General features: G+C 36.1%; 1 protein-coding gene across 1 annotated transcript; it reads left to right on the forward strand.

Moving 5' to 3' along the window:
- Window positions 1–1,436: 1,436 nt before the first annotated feature.
- LOC109239244 (AP-1 complex subunit gamma-2-like) lies at window positions 1,437–23,638 on the forward strand. Its single transcript, XM_019405786.1, has 18 exons — window positions 1,437–1,809; window positions 3,860–4,162; window positions 4,460–4,601; window positions 6,319–6,492; window positions 8,607–8,786; window positions 9,560–9,714; window positions 12,760–12,850; window positions 13,125–13,288; window positions 13,616–13,670; window positions 15,414–15,536; window positions 15,658–15,753; window positions 16,642–16,769; window positions 19,203–19,307; window positions 19,401–19,660; window positions 19,850–20,098; window positions 20,182–20,357; window positions 22,179–22,283; window positions 23,013–23,638. The coding sequence occupies exons 1-18, from the start codon at window positions 1,778–1,780 to the stop codon at window positions 23,106–23,108; spliced, it is 2,634 nt and encodes an 877-aa protein (XP_019261331.1). The 5' UTR covers window positions 1,437–1,777; the 3' UTR covers window positions 23,109–23,638.
- Window positions 23,639–23,907: the final 269 nt, after the last annotated feature.

The raw sequence follows: 23,907 nt of genomic DNA on the forward strand, positions 1-23,907 counted from the left end.
ATCCCAATTGAAAAACAAGAGGGGAGCAGTGAATTGTGACTAATTAAAAATCAGTTGACTAAAGAGAGCAATAATCAACTCTTTTTTTCCCAAGGGTTAGAGTTTAGCATAAGCAAATTGTGCAGGAGTAAGAAAGTAGTAAAGACACAATTTTTTTTACTAGTTTAGCACCATTGTGGTACTTAGCTCAATTCCCTTGGGTCGCAAGGGTTCTCTTAGATCTTTAATATGTGAATCGTTACAGCAATTGTGGTTTTAGTTAGTTCACCACCAACGATATTCAGTTACAACGGTTCTTGATGCTTGACACAACTTCTTGTTTGTTTTCTAACTCTTCATATCTTTTGTGACACTCGTAGACTCAAGAATACAATATTTGTACTAATAACTAGAAAGATAGAGAAACATGCTGCATAATTTTCCTTATGTCTTTCAGTTCTTCAGATAGGTAGGTCTTAAGATCTTCTCATTGATGGAGCCGTTGCACATAGACCACTGTTGAGGCAAAGGATATTCTAAGATATTCGACCCAAGGGTTGCCTCTGAATCCAGCTTGCAGGGAAGACTTGAATCAATGAACTTCTTTCCTTTTTGTGTTCATGATTTCTAGGAGCAATTATCGTCGCAACTTGATTGATCTTTGATCACTCTAACTTTCATCAAAATATTCAGATTTCTTTATCTAGAGATTCTCCTTTATTCCCGAATAGATTGCTCATCCTTATTTGCTTTAAACATCGCTTAAAACAGCTTCAACTTGATCTCTTTTCCTTTTGACATCTTCAGCAGTTGCATAGCTTTCCTTTCAAGTTCCTGAATTCTTGCAATCAATTAGAATTGTTTAGATTTGTGCTATTGTCATCGTTAAACATAGGTGTAATAATTTTTGAATAACAGCAAGGATTCTTTTAAGCTATTTGATAACAACAAGAATATTTTTGTGCAGAAAATAAAATGGAGGGCAAGGTTGTCCCATCTCGAATAAGTTCAGAGACTAAATTGGCCCTTTTCCTTTTTTAAATAGTATAAATCGTACCGTTAGGCGATAATATGACTAGTTTATTAGATTAGATTTTCTAGTAGCTACTGTGAAAATCCCCCAAAAAAAAGTTGTCATTTGCTTTAGTTAACCCCAGAAAAATACTTCAATCTGTATTAATGTGTTTGCATCTTTTCGGGGGTAGATGGTTAAATTAATTAATTTTTAGTGTGAATTAACATATAAAATTTATATATTTTTTGAAACTAAATTTATTATTTAGAAACTACATAAAGAAGTAGTATAAGTTATAATATTTAAAAACTATTTTACAGAAGGTATGATTACAGAAAATTTTGTTTGACTTTTTAAATAGTGTAGTTTTTTTTTTTTGTTGAAAGGGAGGGAGTATAAAAAAGAAAAAAAGGAAAAGAAAAACTAAGACAGGAAGAGGCATTGTAGTTTGTTTGTACAGTTATTTTTTTTTTCTTTCCCTTTTTTCCATGTGATAAACAGTTTGTTTGTTCAATTCAATTTGCAAAAGAGATCATCATCGACACTGTTATTTCTCTTTACACACACACTCTCTCTCTCCTTCTTCATTTCCAGATCCAAAGGGACGAATTAGCAACTGATTCATTCCCAGATCGTTCAATTGCATCTTCCCCAGATCTCCAAATTCTCAGCTTCAGCTCTCATTTGTGGAGCTAACCACTAATCAAACTTGTAAACAGTTAAAAGAAGTCAGCACTCCTGGATCTGATCGAGCTTTCCCATAGTTTCAAAACGGACCCAATCATGAATCCCTTCTCCTCCGGCACGCGTCTCAGGTTAGTACAATCCAAGTTCATCAATTTTCTGCTATGTTTTTGTCATTGTGATTTAATTGCATAACTTTGTCGAAATCACTAACGGCATTTCTGTCGTATTGTCGATAATGGTTTGGTCCGCATCCTTGGGCTGATGTGATTAATGTCTCATTTATTTAAGGGCTATATTCATGTAATGCGTTTACTTGGTTGCAAGGGATTTAAGCTTAATTCCTAATTATTTTATCACTTTTGGAAGTGAATGTAAACCTTTGTTTATTTGTTGAATTTCTCTTTTAAATTGTCCATGGGGTTTCTTGGTTTAGTGCTGTGCCGAAACGCAGAATCATTTCAAAAATGGTTGGAGTTGCATCGTCTAAGCTATGGAACTGTGTTGGTTCTTGAACTCAGTTAAGTGGAAGAGGGGACGGTTGGAACTATGATCGAGCAGAATGAAAATACTTGTGGTTATTACCATTGAATTGTGCAAGTGTTATGTGATAGGATCCCTTGAATGCAGTATTTTAGTGATTAGTACCATTAGTGGCCCTTAATTCTTCTGATTGGATAGTTAGAATCTTAGGCCCCGTTTGGCCATGAGTTTTGCCAAAATAAATTTGGGATTTATTTTCAAAACTCATGTTTGGCCATAAATATTGCCCATATTTTGGCCAAATCCCAAAATCAGCTATTGAGCTGATTTTGGGCCAAAATCCCAAAACTTGGGAATTATATACATGTTTTTCCAAAATAAAGTTGGAAAATATGTTTTGAAAACGTATGCCCAAACACATTTTCATCTTCAAATCAAACTTCACCCAAATCAGATTTTTCAAAATAAATTTTGGATCTTTGGCCAAACGCTAGCTTAGTTTTATGTCTTTTACCACCACAAAGACACTAACCCTTAAACTAAAGTTAATTGCTTGTTTTTTCTCGACCCTTTCTTTAATTCTCTTCCTTGGATAGTTATAGTCTTAACACTTTGCAGTTTGGACTAATACACAAGAAATGAAGATCAGCAACCTGTTTCTATTCTTTGTTATTTTGTTAGCACAGGAAGCTTCTTTGTAATCCTAGATTGCCGAAAAATAAAGGCAGCCCGGTGAACACTAGATCCGGGGAAGGGCCTCAGCCAAAGGGGTCGTGATGTAGGTAGCCTAACCTTTCAAGCGTCAGTGGCTAATTCCACGGCTTGAACAGAGACAACTTTACTGTTGCTCCAAGGCTTCCCTTCACATTGCTTAAAAATGAGACTTATTAATAAATGGATCCCCTGATTTCCAGATTGTCCTGTAATGCCAGTCAGAGGGGAAAGACCAAATTGAAGGATATTCCCAATGTGCTATGTTGTCTGTTCTTTTGAGCCTGTTGCTCCATATCATGTTTATATAATAATCAAACCCTTTAGTGGTGGCTTCTGTAAGAGTTGGTTTCTCCTTTTCCTCGATGACAAGGCTTTAGAAGTGAGAATGTGGACATGGGCGTTTGTTAAGATGTTGGACATTATGAAAAATTGTGTTTCTTCATGGGTTGATGGTTTTACAGCTTTTTGACACCAATGTTATATAGTGCTGAGGATGAAGAAGACTATATAATATTTATGGAAGAACTCTTAAAATAAAACCTAATTAGAGAAAGCAAAAGCCCTTATAATTGTGCGAGTTTTTGTAAGAAATTGGAGTGAAGACAAAAGAGGAGAAACTAGAATAGTCATAAATTATAAACCTCTTAATAAAAAGGTTAGAGAGCATTATGGATAGACCCTAAGGAGATGGAACTCATTAAGGATTATTTTATTTTCTCACAGAAAGCATTCAGGAAACAGGAATTACCTGCACTACAATGTTTATTCCTTAAAAAAGTTTTATCTTCAGCTGCTGATTGACTACCTCATTTTATTTGCCCCATCCTTGCATGATACATTCCCACAGGAAAAAAGAAAATTTGTGTATGGATGCTGATGCAAAGTTTCTCTTTCAGATTATGTTTAGTTAACCGAAGATGCTTAGTGCATGAGATAGCATAGGTGTGATAAAGACCATGATGTACCCTTATTGTTGCAATGCAGGGACATGATTAGGGCTATACGTGCTTCCAAAACTGCAGCAGAAGAGCGTGCCGTAGTAAGAAAAGAGTGTGCTGCTATTAGAGCTTCAATCAGTGAAAATGATCCAGACTATAGACATCGTAATCTTGCAAAACTCATGTTCATTCACATGCTTGGTTATCCAACACATTTTGGTCAAATGGAATGCTTGAAGTTAATCGCATCTCCGGGATTTCCAGAAAAACGAATAGGATATCTTGGTCTAATGTTGCTGCTTGATGAAAGACAAGAAGTTCTCATGTTGGTTACAAATTCTATAAAACAGTATCCATTTCAAACTTACTGCTTTTATAGTGGTCTCTCTTTAATTTAGTATTCTACATTATTAGAAGGCACTTGAATAATTGGACCAAATTAAAATGTTTAAGAAAGATTTTCTGGAAAAGAGGTTTTCAAATCTCTCTTTTATTTCTTTTTCAGAAAACACCTAAAATTCATAAGATGATGCAAGTTGATTTATCCCCCAATAAAGAGAAAAAAAAATTAAAAAGAAAATAGATGCTGCTCAGTTCGTCTGGAAGATGAAATTATGATTTTCTTTGATATCTTAACTTTTAATAGAGATCTTAATCACACCAACCAATATATTGTTGGACTTGCACTTTGTGCCTTGGGGAACATTTGTTCTGCAGAAATGGCTCGTGATTTAGCACCTGAAGTTGAAAGGTTGCTGCAGTTTAGAGATCCTAATATTCGAAAGAAGGTACATCTTATATCTCTTGCTAAAAGATAAGAGTTTTTCATTTGAATTGTAATTAAGTTCCATTCCAAAATGTGAAATTCTGTTGGATTAAGTCTGCCTACACAAACTCGTTAAGTATTAATTTCTTAAGGAATTCATGGATGAATCAATTAAAGTTGAGGTTCATCAGTACAGAAGAGAGGGAGAGGGATCTGAGTTAGAAGGAAAAGATAAAATGTTTAGTGTGTGTGTGAGAAACATTGATAGCTTAATAGGAATTTTGGTACTTTGTGAAAGTGAATTTGCTCAAATTTATTATGATGTCTGTGGGATCTGTGAGCCAATTCTGTGTGTTAGAAAAAAGAAAAATTCTCAGGAATTTCAGGATTTTTTATTAGAAGAAGTGGTATTTCCTTGAGCCTTGGGGTTGGCCTGGTGACAATAGACTTGAGCCTTGGGGTTTGCTCCCTTTCAAGGTCTCAAGTTCGAAACCCACTGGGTGCAAACAATTTCTGAGGGCCATCGGACTGGGTAAAACCTGAATTAACCGTGGTGCACTTGCGGGAAACTCCTTGCCGAGGGCCTGTGCACCCCCGGGATTAGTCGGGGCTCTTAGAGACTCGGACACCCGGTGCAAATCAAAAAAAAAAAAAAGAAGTGGTATTTCCTTGACCAGCAGTAATATGGAGACTGTCCTTCAGATGAGAGATTGCTGGTTTAGTAAAATGTTGAGATGGGGGCTTCATAATGAAACCATTACACTTTGAAATCCCAGATGGTAAAATTTGTATCACTCCCTCTGTCCCAATTTATGTAACACTCTTTCCTTTTTAGTCGGTTCTAAAAAGAATGACACTTTGTATATTTAGTAACAATTCAACTTTAAATTTCCCGTTTTACCTTTTAATGAAATGATTTTTAGTGACACAAATTTCTATAGTTTTTTGAGACCACAAGTTTCAAAAGTCTTCAGTTATTTCTTAAACTCCATGACCAATCAAACACCTTCACATAAATTGGGATGGTGCATCATTTTTGTAGAGCTGCCATCAATGTCTATTTAGGAATTGGGAACTAAATATGGATGGGAACTGATTATCCTTGGCGATTAAATGCTCTTGCTTGACGTTGTCACTGGATCACTGAACAGAAAATTGACTCCACAATCAAGTTAAATACGGGGAGAAAGCAGATACAGTTACTTTTGCTTAGAGTCACCAATGTAGACCATACATTGTTTTAGGAGTAGCTGTTACCGTTAGGTCAGTAGGCATGTCTCATTAGATACTTTTGGAATCACGTGCATTTATATGATTACTTTCCACAATCAACCATCAAAGTTTCCTTTTTGATCCATCATCTTGGGCTCTGCTAAGGGAGGAATAGCCTAGTGGATAGGACGGTTGGAGGTATGAGTCACCCAGGAAGCAAAGTGGGAAAGGGCCACTATTAACTCCTGGATGGGAGAGCGGGGAGGGGGGTGGGGGAGTTGGTTTTTGGTGGGCTTTTCCATATAAGAATGATCAATCATCTTGCGCTCTCATTCTAGTTGATCACTCTTCCTTTTTCTCTGCCTCCTTTCAACAAAATTCACTTATGCATATCTTTCAAGGTAATCCATTATCCTTTAAGTATTCTCATCTGTGTATTTGAGTACCAGTAATTTGATGTGTCTTTGTTCCTAAGCTTACATATGGTTATTGCCAACATTTACTCACTTTACTTCGGTCTATTGTAGGCAGCACTTTGCTCTATAAGAATTATAAAGAAGGTCCCAGATCTTGCGGAAAGTTTTGTAAACCCTGTAGCTGCCTTGCTTAAAGAGAAGCACCATGGAGTTCTCATCACTGGTGTCCAGCTTTGTGCAGATCTATGTAAAGTTAGTACAGAGGCCCTTGAATATTTTAGAAAGGTAAGTTGAATATAGGTAGGGTTATCTTTTCTACTTATACATTTTGTCACTAGGAAATCTGTTACCATTGGTATTGCTCACTCTTTCTTCTTTTTTGTGGCATTCTGCTCTTAGATGCAGTTGTGAGAAAGTATTGTTAAATAACGAACATATTTCTTCATTTTAACTGGTGTACAATTCTAAACACAGACAATAGTTACATAAAAAGCTAGCATTTTCTCTTTATGTAGCTCTTTCTAACTCCAATAAGGGGGTCTGACTTCATAAATTAAATATGGGAACCTGGGCCCCAAAAGAAAAGGACATGATAATCAAAACTGATGGAGAAGTTATGCACTGACAAGTATAGCTGTAACCTAAGACCCCCATCCCCAGAAAAAAAGGGAAAATATAACAAAGGGCGGGAGAAATTCTGAATGGTGTTTAGATTTTTGCTTCCATGACCTTATTCTATGTACTTGTTTGGAGCATGGTGTTTGTGATGGTAACTCCAGATTTTACTCTCGTTTGTGTTAGGGTTTTGAATTTCATTGCCATGTGAAATACTGCTTTTGTAATTCAAGGCTTTGTCGAGATCATTCCTGTGCCTAGTACTTTTTTTCCCACTTTTGGTTCTAACAAGAATAAATCTTGTTTTTATAATTTTTTTTATTTGCTGATTTATTGGTTGTTCAATTTTAGGAATCTTTTTCTTTTCTTGATAACATGGGGAAAATCCATGAATGAATCTTGTAACTAATGGTTTATCTGGAAAGGTAAGAAAGAAAGGCCAAGAAGAAGTTCTAGAAATTTCTGTGCTCTTGTTGGGTATGCAAAATGGAAATTGTATTCATATTGGGCCCATAAATTTTCTCTCTAAATCCAATTTTTTTTCCCCTTCCAATTTTCTCTTTCAGCCCAAGAAAAGAAAGTTAATACTTCTCTTCCCGATTTCCCTCTTTTTATTTCTCTTCCTTGCTATTCCTTTTTCTAGTGTCTCCAAAACAAGGGTAAGAATGTGAAGCTTTGGCATGCCAACCACCAGGTATACGTACGCCCACTGAGGTAATAGGAAAAGTTTTGTTTTTTTTTGGGGGGGGGGGGGGGGACCAGGAGAGACTTTCTTTTTGATAAATTAAACACTCATTTTTTGATTTTTCAAGATGGCGCTAAAACTATAAGTTCATTCGACTATGTAGGCTACTATCATTCTCTACTAAGCCTACCCAACTACCTGAACTAGAAGGTATCCTTCGTAAAAAGTGGATAGGAAACAAGAAGAACACTTAAATCTCTTAAGCTCTTCCTCATCGCTTATGATACGTCCTCCCGGTCTTTCCATTCCAAATACATCAAAAAGGCATAATGGACTAGATTTCCATGCTGCTTTCATTCCATGTACATGTTTTGGAGCAGAAATGCTTGATCAGCATATTATCTTTTAGTTCTTGCTTGTTATAGCTTTGAGTTTTGTGTGACCTGTTAAGTAGATTTGAGATATACCTCTACTTTTACTGATCGAAGCACATTATTAGGATCTCTGCCGCGCTTTCAATTCCGGTTCTTCCTTTCTACACCTCAGACTTTCTTTTTTTGAAGTTCCAACTGAAAAGAATGACTAAACTTGCACAGGTAATATCTTAATTTCAATTGTGCCATGATTGGCTGGGGTGAAAAGACAAGAGTTGGTGGGATATGAAGTAAAAGAGGAGGCATAGTGTTTAGTTTCTTTCGCTAATAATGAGGTATAAAGGGAAAGGAGCTGTTCTTTCTGTGTCATCTCTGAAAGTGGATGGAAAGGACGACGTAAATTAAATTGTTTACTTGACTCCCTTACACCAAAAAACTGGAGTGAAACGATGAATGCTGTACCTATAAGTAATCAATGAGGCCTGCTCTATTTTTTTATGCTTCACCTTGCCCTCCACTGTACTAAACCTCCGTGTTAAAATATATTAACTGCATAAACATGTTGGATTTTAATGCATAATCATTGTGTTAAATATTCTGCGCATAAGCTTTGAATTTAAATGCATACTGAATTATGAGATAGATAAGAATTAAAGGTTTATTTTCAGTTCTACAAGGCATTTACATTTTTCTTTTCTTTTGTTTCTGTTCATCTGTGGTTATAGAAATGCACAGATGGTTTAGTGAAAGTTCTAAAGGATGTTGCCAACAGCCCGTATGCACCTGAGTATGACATTTCTGGCATTACAGACCCTTTTCTTCATATAAGATTGCTCAAGGTCTTGCGTGTTTTGGGCCAAGGCGATGCTGACACTAGTGACTCCATGAATGACATTCTTGCTCAGGTCAGTTATATCTCAATGGTCTGTTGAAGCATATGTGAATGTACTGGAGTTGTACAATTTTGAATTTTTTTGAATGCTTTCCACATAGGCATGTTTTGTCATCGTTTTGGCAGTTCCACTTGCGGTATCTTGCACTAGAATGGCATATTTCCTCGGGTAGACTGTACAAGAGTTTTCTGTATGTCTATACAAGATAGGACTGTAGTTGATACATCATTGCTTAAAGTCAAGGATAAAGATAGCAAGCGCATAAACTGTAGTTGATAAATGTGTGCTTATAGTCAAGGATAAAGAGCCATGTATGTAGTTGCTTTAAGTACATTGGGATATTAGATCATGACTCTTTTGATTTTATTTTGTTCCTTTTGTTCTCATCAAATTCTTAATTGATATTCACAATCACCCTGCTGGGCTAGCTCTCCTTATGTGGCAATTTTACTATGCGAACCCTTAACGAGGAGACTGAATGAAGCTCTACTAGTGAACGCTTGTGTTAAGCATATGCATCGCGATAAGTTTATTCATAGCTCAGAGACTCTGATTAACATGAACATCTAAGCAAATGCAACAATCTGAGCAATTGTCTTTTATTTTTTCTCCTTGCACTTTTTGACAACTAATTTGTGGCACGTTGGACTATTTACTATCATTGAAGCTACTACTAACGGTATGAGTAAGATGCAACGGAATTTGCTGAATATCAAGGAAGTTATTCTGTTTAGTGAAATAATATATTCTTATTCATTCTCTAACAATTTTGAATTACTTTTTAGGTGGCAACAAAAACGGAGTCGAACAAAAATGCAGGCAACGCTATTCTCTATGAATGTGTTGAAACTATCATGAGCATTGAAGATAATGGTGGTTTACATGTGCTTGCTATTAATATTTTGGGAAGATTTTTGTCCAACCGTGACAATAATATCAGGTCATCTTCATCCATCTAGTTTTATTTTCTTCCTAAAATTTGTTGGGGTATCTTCCAATGTGTTGTGACTCTCTTTTGTGTCCAAGGATTGCACCTTAAAATATTCATGGGTTGAAGCTGAATTAATCGTTCTCAAAGTTTATGCACATTCAATATGTGACTTCTTCCTGATCACCCTCCAAGTGGTTTTCCAGATATTTTGGCAAATGAGTGGTATATTATATGTTTTCTTGTCACACACCTTGAATGTGAAAGGTCTTCTTGTCTTATGGTGCTATTGGTGTTACATCAGGAGCAGAACTAGAAAACTAACTTGCACCAAACCTATAAATAGAAATATAAGAAAATTTATTCTACTTTTTAATGATTTTGATATTTGATATGCACAAACAATTGCAGGCTCCTGTAGTTTTCTTTTTTTAGCTGGTAAAAAAAAGTCTTGTTTCTTTGAGTTTATAAAATGGTAAGAAACACAAAATAATAAAGAAATAAAAAGTAAAACATGTAAAAACAAAATTAGAAAATTTGAAAAATTGTAACCAGATATCAACTACTCAATCTCAAAATTCACAAACATGATTAAAAGTGCTTGTTAGCAGCGGTAGACAAGAGCAATCATGGATTATCACCCAAGTGTAGTGACAAGGGAAGTTTATCTTTAGTTAGTGGAAGAATTTGAGGAATAGTGAATAAAAAGGTCATGCATTTGACACTTATCAAAAGATGCACGACTTAGTATGTATTTTGGTGGTCTGCCCAATTAATTTGGGTTTTTGTGTAGAATGCTATTTAATTGTGGTTGTTCTATTCAGGTTTCTTAGTTGCATCTTTATGTATCAATTTTTTTGCTTCTGATGTTTTTCAAAAGAATTGTCACTTTTCTTTTAAAAACTAAAGAACATCATTTCAAAGAGACAAGTAACAAGAAAGAAATTGTCCAAGTGGCTCGAAGTCTAGAGAGCTGGAATGAGGAACTTAGAGAAAATTAATGCTATACTCATTCTGTTCTAATTATATGATACTCTTTTCATTTTTTCATGTTCCAACATGTTTGACACGATTCCGTTTCTATAAATCTTTCACGATCCCTAAGAATACTGATTTATTGGACTACTGAAGATTTAAACTTTGATGTGATGTTTTCTTATAAAACTAACTTTTCAACTATTACTTTAATATTTTTATCACTATCACTAATATTATATTTAAATAAATTAAAATCTTGACTCAATGAGCTGTTGATACCGTCCTATAAAATGAATGGAGTGAGTATTCTCTTTTATGTGTTCCAGACATAAATGGAGTGAGTATTCTCACTTCTTCCACCCAAGTTGTACCTTAATTATCTGCAGTCAAAGTAAGACATGCTTTTGTGTCTCAAAACATCCCTGGTTTTGGTATGATGTGCATCTGACCGGGGCGGATCTAGGTATAGAGAGGGGTGGTGTGCCACCCGGTCGCTCGGGTAAAATTTCATAAATGTACTGGTATTTCACGCAGAAACAAACTTATACTAAGGATTGACACCCGAAGTCGCGAACTGGTCTTAGGTGCCATGGTAAAGGTGCCACCTTTCCGCATTCTACACCCAGGATCAATACTCATCACTCACTAGCAAGCCATTTATACTTTTCCTCTTGGCCCTACTTGTTCCCTTTTTCCATTTTCTTTTCTTCTCTTTTTCTTAATTTCTTTTAGTTTTCTCATCTTTATATTTCCTCCCTTTGTACAACCCCATTTTATTATTTATTATTTTCTTCTTCAAGATCTCAAATTTTTATTTGAATATGATTTTAATCATTTCTCTTTTTTATTCAACAACAACAACAACAACAACATAGCCAGTGTAATCCCACAAAGTGGGGGTCTGGGGGTCTCTTTTTTATTCATCTTAAGTTATTTTTTCCTTGATTTCAAATAAAGGATTAAATATTTTCAGTATGGTTATCACATATTTCTATTTCTATTATATAGAAAAAGAAAGATGGTTGACCAAGGGCATATATGTCATTTCATAAAAATTTCATGTTTGCATTTCTTAAATGCAAAATACACGTGGACCCCACATTCCTCTAGCCACAACTTTCCTATGTCATTTCATAAAAATTTCATGTTTGCATTTCTTAAATGCAAAATACACGTGGACCCCATATTCCTCTAGCCACAACTCTCCTTTATGCACTATGCATGTGTTGATTAGACTATTTGTGCAATGCAAATACTCATTTCATATTGTTTTTTCTCATTTTAGAAAATTATTAATTTTGTTTTATTCAAATAGAAGTTTCCATACAGAAAATAAAATTAATTTTTAAATAATACAACAACAAAAAGAAATATCGATATTTACAAGATTTTCATATTCACCCATACTATCTTAAAGCAATTTGAAAATAAAAATTAAATGATTTTCATCTACCATATTATTTGAAGACGATTTCAAACTAAATATTTTTATATTCAAAAGTAATTTTAAAATATATAGTTTGTTAAACCTCAAAAGTTAATTAACTAAACACCAACAAATAATAATTTTAATAAAATTGCAATGTTGGGCTCGTATACGGGCCTTTCCTCATCTAGTTTATTTATACACCAAATATCTTATAAAGCGAACAAGTTAATTCAAAATTGATCGACCCGAACCAAACCAAATTAATTAAAAATTAGAGTGAATCGACCAAATGCACACCCCAATTCAATCTCCTTAATTAGTGGCTATTTTGCATTAAATACAGTGGCACCCGTAGCCAATCAAATCTTGGATCCACCTCTGCATCCGACTGCAACCTGCATGGAAATCAGTACAGAAATCTTCATGCTGTCAGTTGGCTACCATTATTGCCACCTGCAGATGCTCCTGTCTGCGTACCACAACCATGACAATAATACCTGTTTAATTTTCTTTGTTTCTCTTTCTTTTCTTGTCGGGAAAGTAGAGGGAAAAAGGGGTTTCCTTCTGTGTGTTGAAAGCCACGTTCTGCATACTTACTGCTATTTTTCTTGCAATCTGCTTTCCATTATAATGAGGTTCAGTTATTTCAGATATGTGGCTCTGAACATGCTGATGAAAGCTATAGCTGTAGATAGTCAAGCAGTACAGAGACATAGGGCAACAATTTTGGAATGCGTGAAGGTATGTTACCTTTATACTTTATTGTTTCTTCTCATAAAAAAAAAATAATTTGTTGCATCTCGTCTTTCCTTTTCTTCAATCCTCAGTGTTCTTTCCTCTCATATGTGGAGTCCCTCCTAATACTTCTACAGAACATAGTTAATGGCATCTTCAAATTTTGGTACTTCTGTCATTATACGGCTTCTTGAGTTGAAATGCGAATGTTTGACATCTTTTCCCAAAGTGTTCATTTCTATAGTTTCTGTTGCAATTTATGTGCTTATTTAATTTTCAGGACTCTGATCCATCAATTCGTAAAAGAGCCCTTGATCTAGTGTATCTATTAATAAACGACAGCAATGTGAAGCCATTGATCAAGGAGTTAACTGAACATCTGGAAGTAAGTGATCCAGAGTTTAAGGGAGATCTGACTGCCAAAATCTGTTCTATTGTGGAAAAGTAAGTCAGCACTGAACAATTGTCAAACTTGTCATCTCTTCTTTTTGTAATTCACAGAATACTCCTGCTTCTGAATATTCTGGGAATAGATCTTCTGATTATTGCTTTGCTATTTCCTGTTTTTGTTTCTGTTGATTTTTCTGATTGTGTCCCCTAGCTGATTTTTGTGTTGTAACATGATTACATAGCTTTGTTTCTGTTGACTTTTCTGGTTGTGTGCCCAAGGGGATCTTGTGATGTAATATGGTTAGATAACTTTCCTGAACAAATGGATTGTTCATTCTCTTCAAATGCATCTTGTACTTACAACTGCTTATGGTGCAATAGGTTCTCCCCTGAGAAAATTTGGTACATTGATCAGATGCTCAAGGTCCTCTCCGAGGTATGCATAAGCTGGTAGATTCATAAATTTAGTTCTCTTCTTCTTCATAAAATTTTTTAGATACTTCTTTATCTTTCAAATCAATACTCTATGGGGCTTCTGATGTTAGCATGCAAACTACAATATGATTTAGTTATGGCCTGGTCTTTTTGACTTTTTGGCCATCTTGTCTTTCCCTTAAAGACACTTTTGTGTTTTACTACCTGGATAGGTATGTGGTTAGCTATATTCTATGTGCCAAAGTTTGGTAGTGCAGAGGTCACACTCTTACTGAATGGATTATGTGGTCATGCCGGCCTTTTTCTCAATTGTAGAGTAAAATCTCTCTCAAATTTCTCTTACTCGTGAACTGCTTTGCTGATTCTCAAAAGTGTACAGCTTTTTTACAAATATATGTTAGTAAAACGATTATGGCAGAATAACCATTATTGCGCAATCCCAAACTAGTTGGAGTTTGCTATACAAATCGTCTATATCAATTTCTATGAGGGTTCATCATAAATTGGCTATATGCCAACATCAACCTACAACCTATCTCCTTTATTGAACAAGGAACCAGCTATTGGAAGCTCACGTAGGTGAGCCCACATTGGTATAAGGTGGGTTCTCCAACTTTGAAATTCTAGATTGGAGTACTATTATTATCTGTGAATTGCTGTTCCAAGGCTTTGGTCTAGTTGTTAGAGCTCAGCACGTGATATATGGGTTAGACGCACATCACGAGTTGGAACCTTACCGCTGACAAAAGGCTTGTATTTAAGTGGAGAAGAGTAGAGGGTCGGATCCATTTTTGATAGTAGCCTACCAAATCTTTGGCATTGGTAGACTTTGTTTGAGTTAAATTAAAAACAAAAATTAATGTTTTAGAATACTTTTTACAAGGGCTCATCCACCTCCCTCAAGTTATGAATTTTCCGAGAGGGATTATAGGAAAAAAAGAACGCCATTTATCTGAAATTACTCATTGTGAAGTGATAATACGATATCCATTTTCAACGAGAAACAATTGCAGTGACAAATTGCAAACTATTAAAGTTTACGACATATTGCCAAAGCTTTAAAAAAAATAAAGTAAACAATTTTATTCGTAGAAAGTTCCAGCACAAAGACAGTGCTGAATGTTAGACTGCCAAAATAGCACAATAAAGCTCGGTTCTGCAATGAATCTACAATATCTAGCAATTTCCCCTCATCATATGTATCCACCAAAATACATCATGTAGCTAAATTAGATAAGCATTTAAATTTCAACATTTGGATGGGAATTATATTGCCCTCAAAGCGCATCAAGTTTCTTTCTCTCCAAATTGTTCAAAAAACACAGCCAGTGATAGTCCTCCACATGTTCTTCAGCTAGTTGTTTCCTTGGAAATACATCCAGCTTACTCCCCAAGGTTTTTGTCTCACATAGGTTTTTGAATTGAGGATATTATCTTCTTAACGCTAATTATCATACGTTCCTCTGATCAAACTTTTGTAGAACCAACCTCATAATCTCATACATGTAATGGCACTTAGTCGCAAATGAATGTGCTTATGCTGCTGGTTATAGATTTTGACTCTACATGTTTGAAGCCCGTTGCTGGATACGTATGTGATCTATATCATAAATATTTCTCAATATCTGTCAAAGTGCCAGTCCTTAACATCTGGTTCATGTCTGCCTGTTTTGGTGGATCTGCTTGTTCTTCCTTTTTTTTGTGTGTGTGGGTAAACAGTACTAATATGTCGTCTGTGCTATAGGCTGGAAATTATGTGAAGGACGAGGTGTGGCATGCTCTGATTGTGGTGATTACAAATGCTTCTGACCTCCATGGATATGCTGTACGATCTTTATATAGAACCGTGCAAACAGCAGGGGAACAGGTACTTCGTGCTTTGCCTGTATCTTCTCTCAGAATCCAAGTTCATGTAACCCATGAGCAGTTTTCTTGTCCTGAATATGTCTGTATTTTTTACTGTAATCTTTTTGACATTTTTTTGTTAGGAAACTCTTGTCCGAGTTGCAGTTTGGTGCATTGGAGAGTATGGTGAAATGTTAGTCAGTAATTTCGGAAGGCTTGACATAGAAGAACACCTAACTGTGAGTTTATGCTTTTGGACAGTTCTTAGCAAATATTGTTTATGCATATTTTTCTCCATATTAATCTAGCATCATATTCTTGACCAGCTTGTATTTCCTGTGTGATCCAGCATTCTCTGGATGAAGTTTCTCATTCGTTATTATCATCCATTGGGAAACTCTCCATGGATGTGTTGACAATAACTATAACTGTTGCTTCCTGTAGTATTTATTGGAAGTTCACTAATATGCTCTGGTTGAATGTGGTAAAGACTGTAAGCTAGTTCCATGTGATTTCAAATACTATAGAGAATTCAGATCTCCAAGAAATGCCATATTCCTTAGAAATACTAAAAAAGTAGAAAAAGGGGAGAGTGAAAGAAAAGAACTATCAACAAACACTTATGTTTTACCCAATAAGCTGCTACTAGTTTATTTCATTTTTCAAGGCCAAATTTGGACGATATATTGTGTAACATTGTTGTTATTATGTGCATCTGCCATTTGGTAATGTACTTTAGTCAAATAAAAATGTTATTTATAAAAACAAAGGATGGATAGTCCAAACGATGGTCTATAAAGAATACTAAATATTTTGTATTTTATTTCAGTTAGATAGTTATGTAAATAACCATAATCCCACCTAGAATAGGAGCAAAATATGTATTGTATATAGTTATAAATAGGGCTATTGTAAACATTTAATATAAAATATCAATAATATATTTTTCTCCCGTGCTTTCTCACAATTTCTGTATCTCCTTAATAAAAGAGATTAAGCTTTCTTCATCTAAAAGAGATTAAGCTTTTTGCCCTTTTGAAGTTGGGTGCATGTTATTATCGTTTCAGCTTTTTCTGCATAATAGTTCTCTTGTTCTGGGGCATATATGATGAAGTTTTTTGGAGCAGGTGACAGAGTCGGATGCTGTGGATGTGGTGGAGATATCGATCAAAAGCCATTCGTGTGATCTTACAACTCAGGCAATGTGTCTGATTGCTTTGTTAAAGCTGTCAAGTCGCTTTCCATCTTGTTCACAGTATGTATTCTTTTCCATTCAGTTGGATATCTGTTTTTTCCTGTTCAGCTATAGTCTACAGTCTATCATGCTCTATTTTTCTGTGAAACTCTTCTTTTTGGTAAATAGTCTGCATGATCGAATCTGCCTCTTGTGCTTTTACAATCTTCAGCTTCTCGCTGCTTCTCGACTATTCACAAGTTTCAAAACTTTATCCATTAACTAGTTTAATTTAAACAATTATGTGATGCTCTTCCTACCAATCAACCTTATTCAAGCATTATGAATAACTTTATGTTTCTTCCATCAATATTATGATTGGTTAATTGTCTGACTCTTAAGTTTCTGAAGAGCCAAGAAACTTTTCCGTTTCCTTCAATAAGTAAGATTTTGATGATTGTGAAAACCTGATCCAAGTTCCATCCTGGAATGCTGATATGTATTTAAAGATTGATTAGTTTCAGTCATTTAACACAATTCTGACCACCACTGCCTTTGATCCAGTTGAGCTATTTCTTGCTCCGTTTTCTAGTAACCAGAGGCTGTTTTTGTTTTAGTTCTCCCTTGATATAGCCTTGCCATGTCCATTTCATTTTGCCATTAATTAGCTCATTTGCCTCGATTAATTTATGCTGAGGCAGCTCCTTTCCCCTTCTCGCTTTTGAGTTACTAATCACCTACCCCATGTTGATGAACTTAAAGACATTCCTTCTGCAATCGAGTAATTCTGTCAAAGGTGTAGATATTATGGTGGTAATTCTTGGGTTTTCTCTTTTAGAAAGGATGTTTGATCTCTATAGAGACTACTTGCCATCTTCTTTTCAACTCTATGCAACTCCTTTTGGTTTCTCTAATACTCATCTTCTTGAAGAAGTATACCTTCCTTTTTCTGCTGAGAAATAGAAGTGTACCTTCCTTTTAACCTTGATAAAGTCCCACATTGGGTAAGTGTATGGGCTGTAATCTCCTCATATTATCTTGGTTTCTTACCACTTGAGCTAGCGGTTAAGTGTCCCACATTGGTTGAGGGAATAGGCTATTGTCTCCTTATTTTATTTTGGACATCCTTAGGGGTTGAGTTAGAATAAAGGTCCATCATTTTTACATTAGTATTAGAGTCAGATCCATCCCTATTTTCTGTTTACCCAATGTTGGTCTCTTATGTTATATTTTCCATGCTCTTGGGGTCCAGTCTAGGCGTGGTTTAAAAAGTCTTACATTGTTGAAAGAATGGGTTATTGCTTCCTTATATGGTGTTAGACAATCCTCACCTTATAAGCTAGCTTTTGGGTTGGGTTAGACTGAAGGTTCATTTTCTTTGCACTAACATTCGAGTTGAATTAGGCCAAGGTCCGTTTCTTAACATGGAATCATAGCCAGATTTTTTGATGTTGGACTAACCAATGTTAATCGAGAAATCCCTGGGTTAGCTGGCCTAGCCCTAGTTGACGCACAGGTCCAGGGATTTCCCCTCTACCTTCCTGCGGAGTTCAAACTTGTGATGTTAGTTACCACACAATGCGCTGTACTTCCTTCATTACCGAACCAAAGCCCTGGGGTATGTTGGACTACCCAATGTTGGGCCATTCCTGTTATGTTGCTCTATCTTCCAAATTGCACGCCGAGTGTTAGAACCCCACATCGGTTAAAGTGTATATGCTAGCGTTTCCTTATTGGTTTAGTACAATTCTCACCACGTACGCTAACTTTTAGGTTTGAGTTAGGCCAATGTACGTTTTCTTAACATACCTATTCTTTTCAGCAATGTTGAGAAGGAAGTTTGTATTTAATTTTGGTTTTATCTGTTTGTTGTCTACATTACTCTCAGGTTGTATTATGTATAGTTCCTTGGGAATGTTCTCTCTACTTGCAATCGCACACTTTAATGAAACAATTTCCCAATCTACCGAGAGCAGAGGTCGTTTTTATTAATGAAAAGGAAATTAACATACAACTGAATACGAGATCGAAACTGAAAAGAGAACAACTGAAAAATGAAACAAGGGAAATTCAACAATCTTCAGCTCTACTCCTTACGTCATAGCTCAGCTTTACCTCTTCATGAATGGGGGATTGAATTAGGAACAAGAATTAGATGAAGGAAGCACTAAAAAAACGTGAAGGGGAGAGAATTTGAATTTACCAGAATTTGGCTAATAAATCAAAAACCTTCCTTTCCTTCCACACGTGCTATTTTATTTGGCCAGGATTAAATAACAACCATTGAGCACATTTACTGAACTTTCAACCTCAGCCGTCCGCCTCATCTATGACTAACTAGCCTCAGCTGTTTAACTGCTAATCAAATTAACTAACCTCTGGGTCTTGACACAGACTTGGTAAATTGCATTTTTACCTTTTGAATATTCTTAACATGATGCTCAGTGCCTTTAAAAATAGTTGGTCTTATAATGCGTCTAAGTGAGTAATCTGCAATGCTGTTGTTTGGTGCAGGCGGATAAATGATATCATTGGTCAGTATAAAGGAAGCTTTGTGCTTGAACTGCAACAGAGAGCTATTGAATTTAACTCGATTATTGAGAGGCATCAGAATATGAGGTTTGATTGATTTCTTGTGGAAGGTTGTTTCTATGCCTGCTGTTGTCTTTTTAGTGTACTTAAGCTAAGAAGTTGCTGGATGTATGTTTTCAGGTCTTCACTAGCAGAGAGAATGCCAGTTCTGGATGAAGCAACTTTCAGCGGAAGGAGAGCTGGTTCTGTGCCGGCAGCTGTGTCAACTTCAAAAGGAGTATCAGTTAATCTTCCAAATGGAGCTGCCAAACCCAGTATTGCTCCTGTTGCTGACTTACTCGATCTTAGTTCAGATGATGCTCCTGCACCTAGCTCTTCTGGTGGAGAGTTTCTTCAGGATCTTCTTGGTGTCAATCTGACGCTAGTGTCTTTGCAATCAGGTCACATTTGCTATGTATTGCATGAATCTTTCAGAATTCTTTTCCTGATTGTTAATTCTGATCATCCTCACATTTTTTTTCCGCTTTACTGTAATTAAAATTTAATTGGTATCTTTTGGCCATTCCAAGCATAAATTGACATCTAACATAAACTTGACTTCATAGTTGATTTTTCTCTTTGAATTTCAGATACAAATCAGGGCCAAAAGAGTGGTACTGATGCTTTACTCGATCTTTTGTCAATTGGAACTCCTCCTGCTCAAAGCAGCTCATTGACAGCTCAGATGTTATCCTCCAATACAGACAATAAAAGTCCATTGGATATATTAGATAGACTGTCCACACCTTCAGCTCCTTCAGCGCAAGTCTCATCTACAAGTGGAAATTCTTTTATGTTGGATTTATTGAATGGGCTTCCTTCCAGTCCACCGATGTCTGGTATAATCTCTATAAGCTCTTTAACCTTCTCGGCCAGTCTTATTTTGTTCTTGAAATGCTGAAACCATTTTTGTAAGTTACAGAAGGCAATGGTCCAGGACAATCATCAGTTACTGCGTTTGAGAGCAGCTCCTTGAAATTAACATTCAATTTGTCAAAGCAGCCTGGAAACCCACAGACAACACTTGTTGAAGGTAGTTTCACGAATAAGTCACAAGATGTTTTCACGGACTTCATCTTCCAGGCAGCAGTTCCAAAGGTAAGAAAAGGAACAATCATCCAATAGTTAATTTGTTGTGTTACTATTTTCCTTTTCGTTATTTCTTCTTGGAAGAATGACGGTCCATGTATTAGAGTGTCCCACATTAGTTGAGAGAAAGAACTATTGTCTCCTGTGGTTTGGGCAATCATCCTCTCATGTGCTGGCTTTTTGAGTTGAGTTAGACCCAAAATTCTTTACACGATATCATAGTCAATCCAACAACTTTTCGTTTACCCAATGTTAGTCCCCCAGCCCCATGTTGTCCATGGCCTAGATGTCCAACCTCGGGCGTGGACTGTCAGGGGCCCGGGGGGAGGAGAGGGGGGGGGGTCAAGGGGCTTGTTTTGAGTGTCGATTTTCACTCTTGGGCTTGTGCCATTTTGGTAGTTACCGGGTATACAATAAAAAGCGTGCCTTAGTCTCAAACAAGTTGGGGTCTGTTATATGAGTTCTCACCGATCATATTTCTCCATTCAAATTCATGTCAAGCCAACATCATACAAAATAAATATAAAAGGTACTAGAAGTTCTATATATTTGCTAATGGCATAAAAACCACTGATAGGGCTAAAGACTGTTAGAAAGCATAAGACCTAAAAGGAACGTACTAACATAACTAAAATATATTCCCAACTAGTTGGTATCACTCTTCTTCTTCCATTGTGCTCTATGTTTCGCTAAGTTTGCAAAGATTCCAAGAAATTATAGGTCTTCGAGACAATTTCCTTCCATGTGATTTTAGGTTTACCTCGTCCCCTTTTAAAACCTTCAGTTTCCATGGTTTTTCAACTATAAATCAAAACATTTGGAAGTCGACACAGACATGAACAAATCCAAACCATTTCAAGCGACCTTTCATTTTATCCTCACTGTGTGCTACTTGCATCTTTTGGCGAATGTGGTCATTTCTAACCTTGTATGACGGCACATCCATCTTAACATCTGCATCGAGACTCATCTTGTGAATATGTTGGACTTTAAGGCTCATCATTCACTCTCATTGTAACCGTGCTAGTCTAACTATTCTATAAAACCTACCTTTCAATTTGTAGGCCAGGATTAATAATGAATTGGCTATTCTAAGCTAGCTGTCAGCCTACCGCAACCCTTCTCCTTTATCTGGGCTTGGGACCGGCAAGGCTCACATAGGTAGAGTTGGTAGTTATCTAGTATAAAGTCATTTTAAGTGAACCCTCAGGGGTTGGCCTGGTGGCAATAGACTTGAGCCTTGGGGTTTGCTCCCTTTCAAGGTCTCAAGTTCGAAACCCACTGGGTGCAAACAATTTCTGAGGGCCATCGGACTGGGTAAAACCTGAATTAACCGTGGTGCACTTGCGGGAAACTCCTTGCTGAGGGCCTGTGCACCCCCGTGATTAATCGGGGCTCTTAGAGACTCGGACACCCGGTGCAAATCAAAAAAAATAAAAAGTCATTTTAAGTGTGTCAATAAATCTTTTCTCCATACAGTGCTGCATTGCCCTTGATGTGGATTTCATGCCTTCCAATATCTCAACATGGTTGACTTTTCTGATCGGTTGAAATATCGGTGATAGCTTGGAGGCTGTTGTAAATGGATCTCTTGTTCTAAAAGAAAATCTTTCAATGCAATTTTTAGGTTCATCTTTTAAGTTCTGAAAGAGAATCTTCTAATACAATTTGCTGAAGGCTTAAATGAATTGGTAATTCTTGGTATACCTATCCTTTGATTTATCACAATTGACTATCAATTTAATACATATTGGATAGCTAATTTTTAAATTCTCAGTACATGTACCATTAGTCATCTCTTGACTAAGTTTATTTGGCATGTCTATCCAGTTCCTTCAACTGCAATTGGATCCAGCTAGCGGTAATACCCTACCTGCAAGCGGTAATGGATCAATCACACAAAAGTTAAGAGTCACAAACAGCCAACATGGCAAGGTATGTGAATTATTCATTTACTGTCTTGGATTACTTTTAATAGACTTTGACTGGGTAGAAATAAATGTATAGATCGTATGATTTAGAAACCTCTAGCCTTAGCCCCTATTTTGACTTACAGCACAAATATTTTCCAGTATTAGAAAGGAATTGACACAAATAGAATGAATGCATATAGACGATTTATATAAAATATCGTCCAGGCTCATTATCAACTTGATACTGATAATCTAACAATCATGTTGCATGTCCAATCGTCTTTGAGTTTAGTTACAGGATTATGAGTCAACACTAACTTACAGAATTTCATTTGTTCCATTTGTTCATGAAGAGAAATTATTACTGAAATGTTTGTACGTCGTTGATCCACAAAATGATAATAATGAAAATATGCTTTATGACTTCTGGCTTTTACCAATGGTACTCTCTTTGTGGATTCTAGTAAATTGGATATGACATGGGTGAGATTGGAAACTTTCGAAATTGTTGAAAAAATATTTTCCCTTGTAGAGGTTTGAAAAGATAGCTGCAGCTGTAAGTTGTTCTTTTATGTAACAATCTTTGCTATAAGAAACTGAAACTAGTAATAGAAATTTGTTTATCAGCCATCGGAATTGAATGTATTTCAAAATTATGAAGTTCCTTTAAACCGTGAGATTGAGTGTACTTTTCATTTCACTAATGAATTTTTGAATCTTTAACGGCTATATCATTATCTTCATTTCCCAGAAATCCATTGTCATGCGTATACGGATAAGTTATAAGGTCAATAACAAAGATGTCTTGGAGGAAGGCCAAATCAACAATTTTCCTCGTGATTTGTAAGGTTGAATGGCTCTATAAGAGGATGCTTTGTAGCATTTCGTCTTTTTTTTTCACTATGAAGAAGCTTCGGCTCGTTGTTTGTACTCCCTTGTGCAATTTATTCAATTGTTTTGAAGAAGTGGCAGTCTGGTTGAGCTTCAAGTGGTGGCTTTACATGGGAATCACTCAGATGCCTGACATTGCTTACTTCTTTTTTACCTTCCAAGGTCGCATTGTAAATTATGATCTGATAACCGTGTACGCCATTGTCAAAGTCAATTTTTGCCTCTGAGGAGCTCAAAGGAGGAGGTCATGTGTTGGACTAGATAAAATTTCTGAGATGTGCATTGTGCTAGTATCATTTTGTTCTAAGATTTTGGGTGATCAGATTCAAAATGAAGAATTATAATACAGGTTTTCCAGTTGGCTTGGCAATATTTTTATCACATGTGCCATTGTAAGTGGGATATATTCAGTTGTTATAACGGAGCGCTTCTCCATTGCTTATAATCTTGGGTTTGCCTATCGCTAATTCATATTCTTCATTTTTATAAGTGTCCTCATTCCCAGGAATTTTCAATTTCTGTTTCCTTGTTCATGTTCTTCATCTTTATATTTCTTTTGAAGTTTCATAGTTATACTATTGTGCTGTTAATAGAGTGAAGTGGATATAAAGTATTTGGCTGAATACATATTCAACTTTTTAAACTTGCCCGTTTTTTCCATTTAGATACCTGAACGTTGAACATTTCAAACAGGTAGAGAATGTGCCAACTGAACACTTTTCTGCAGTCACCCAAAAACTGCAAACGCGTGAGTT

This window comes from Nicotiana attenuata, unplaced genomic scaffold (assembly GCF_001879085.1).
Source record: "Nicotiana attenuata strain UT unplaced genomic scaffold, NIATTr2, whole genome shotgun sequence".
In the NCBI taxonomy this organism is placed as follows: Eukaryota; Viridiplantae; Streptophyta; class Magnoliopsida; order Solanales; family Solanaceae; genus Nicotiana; species Nicotiana attenuata.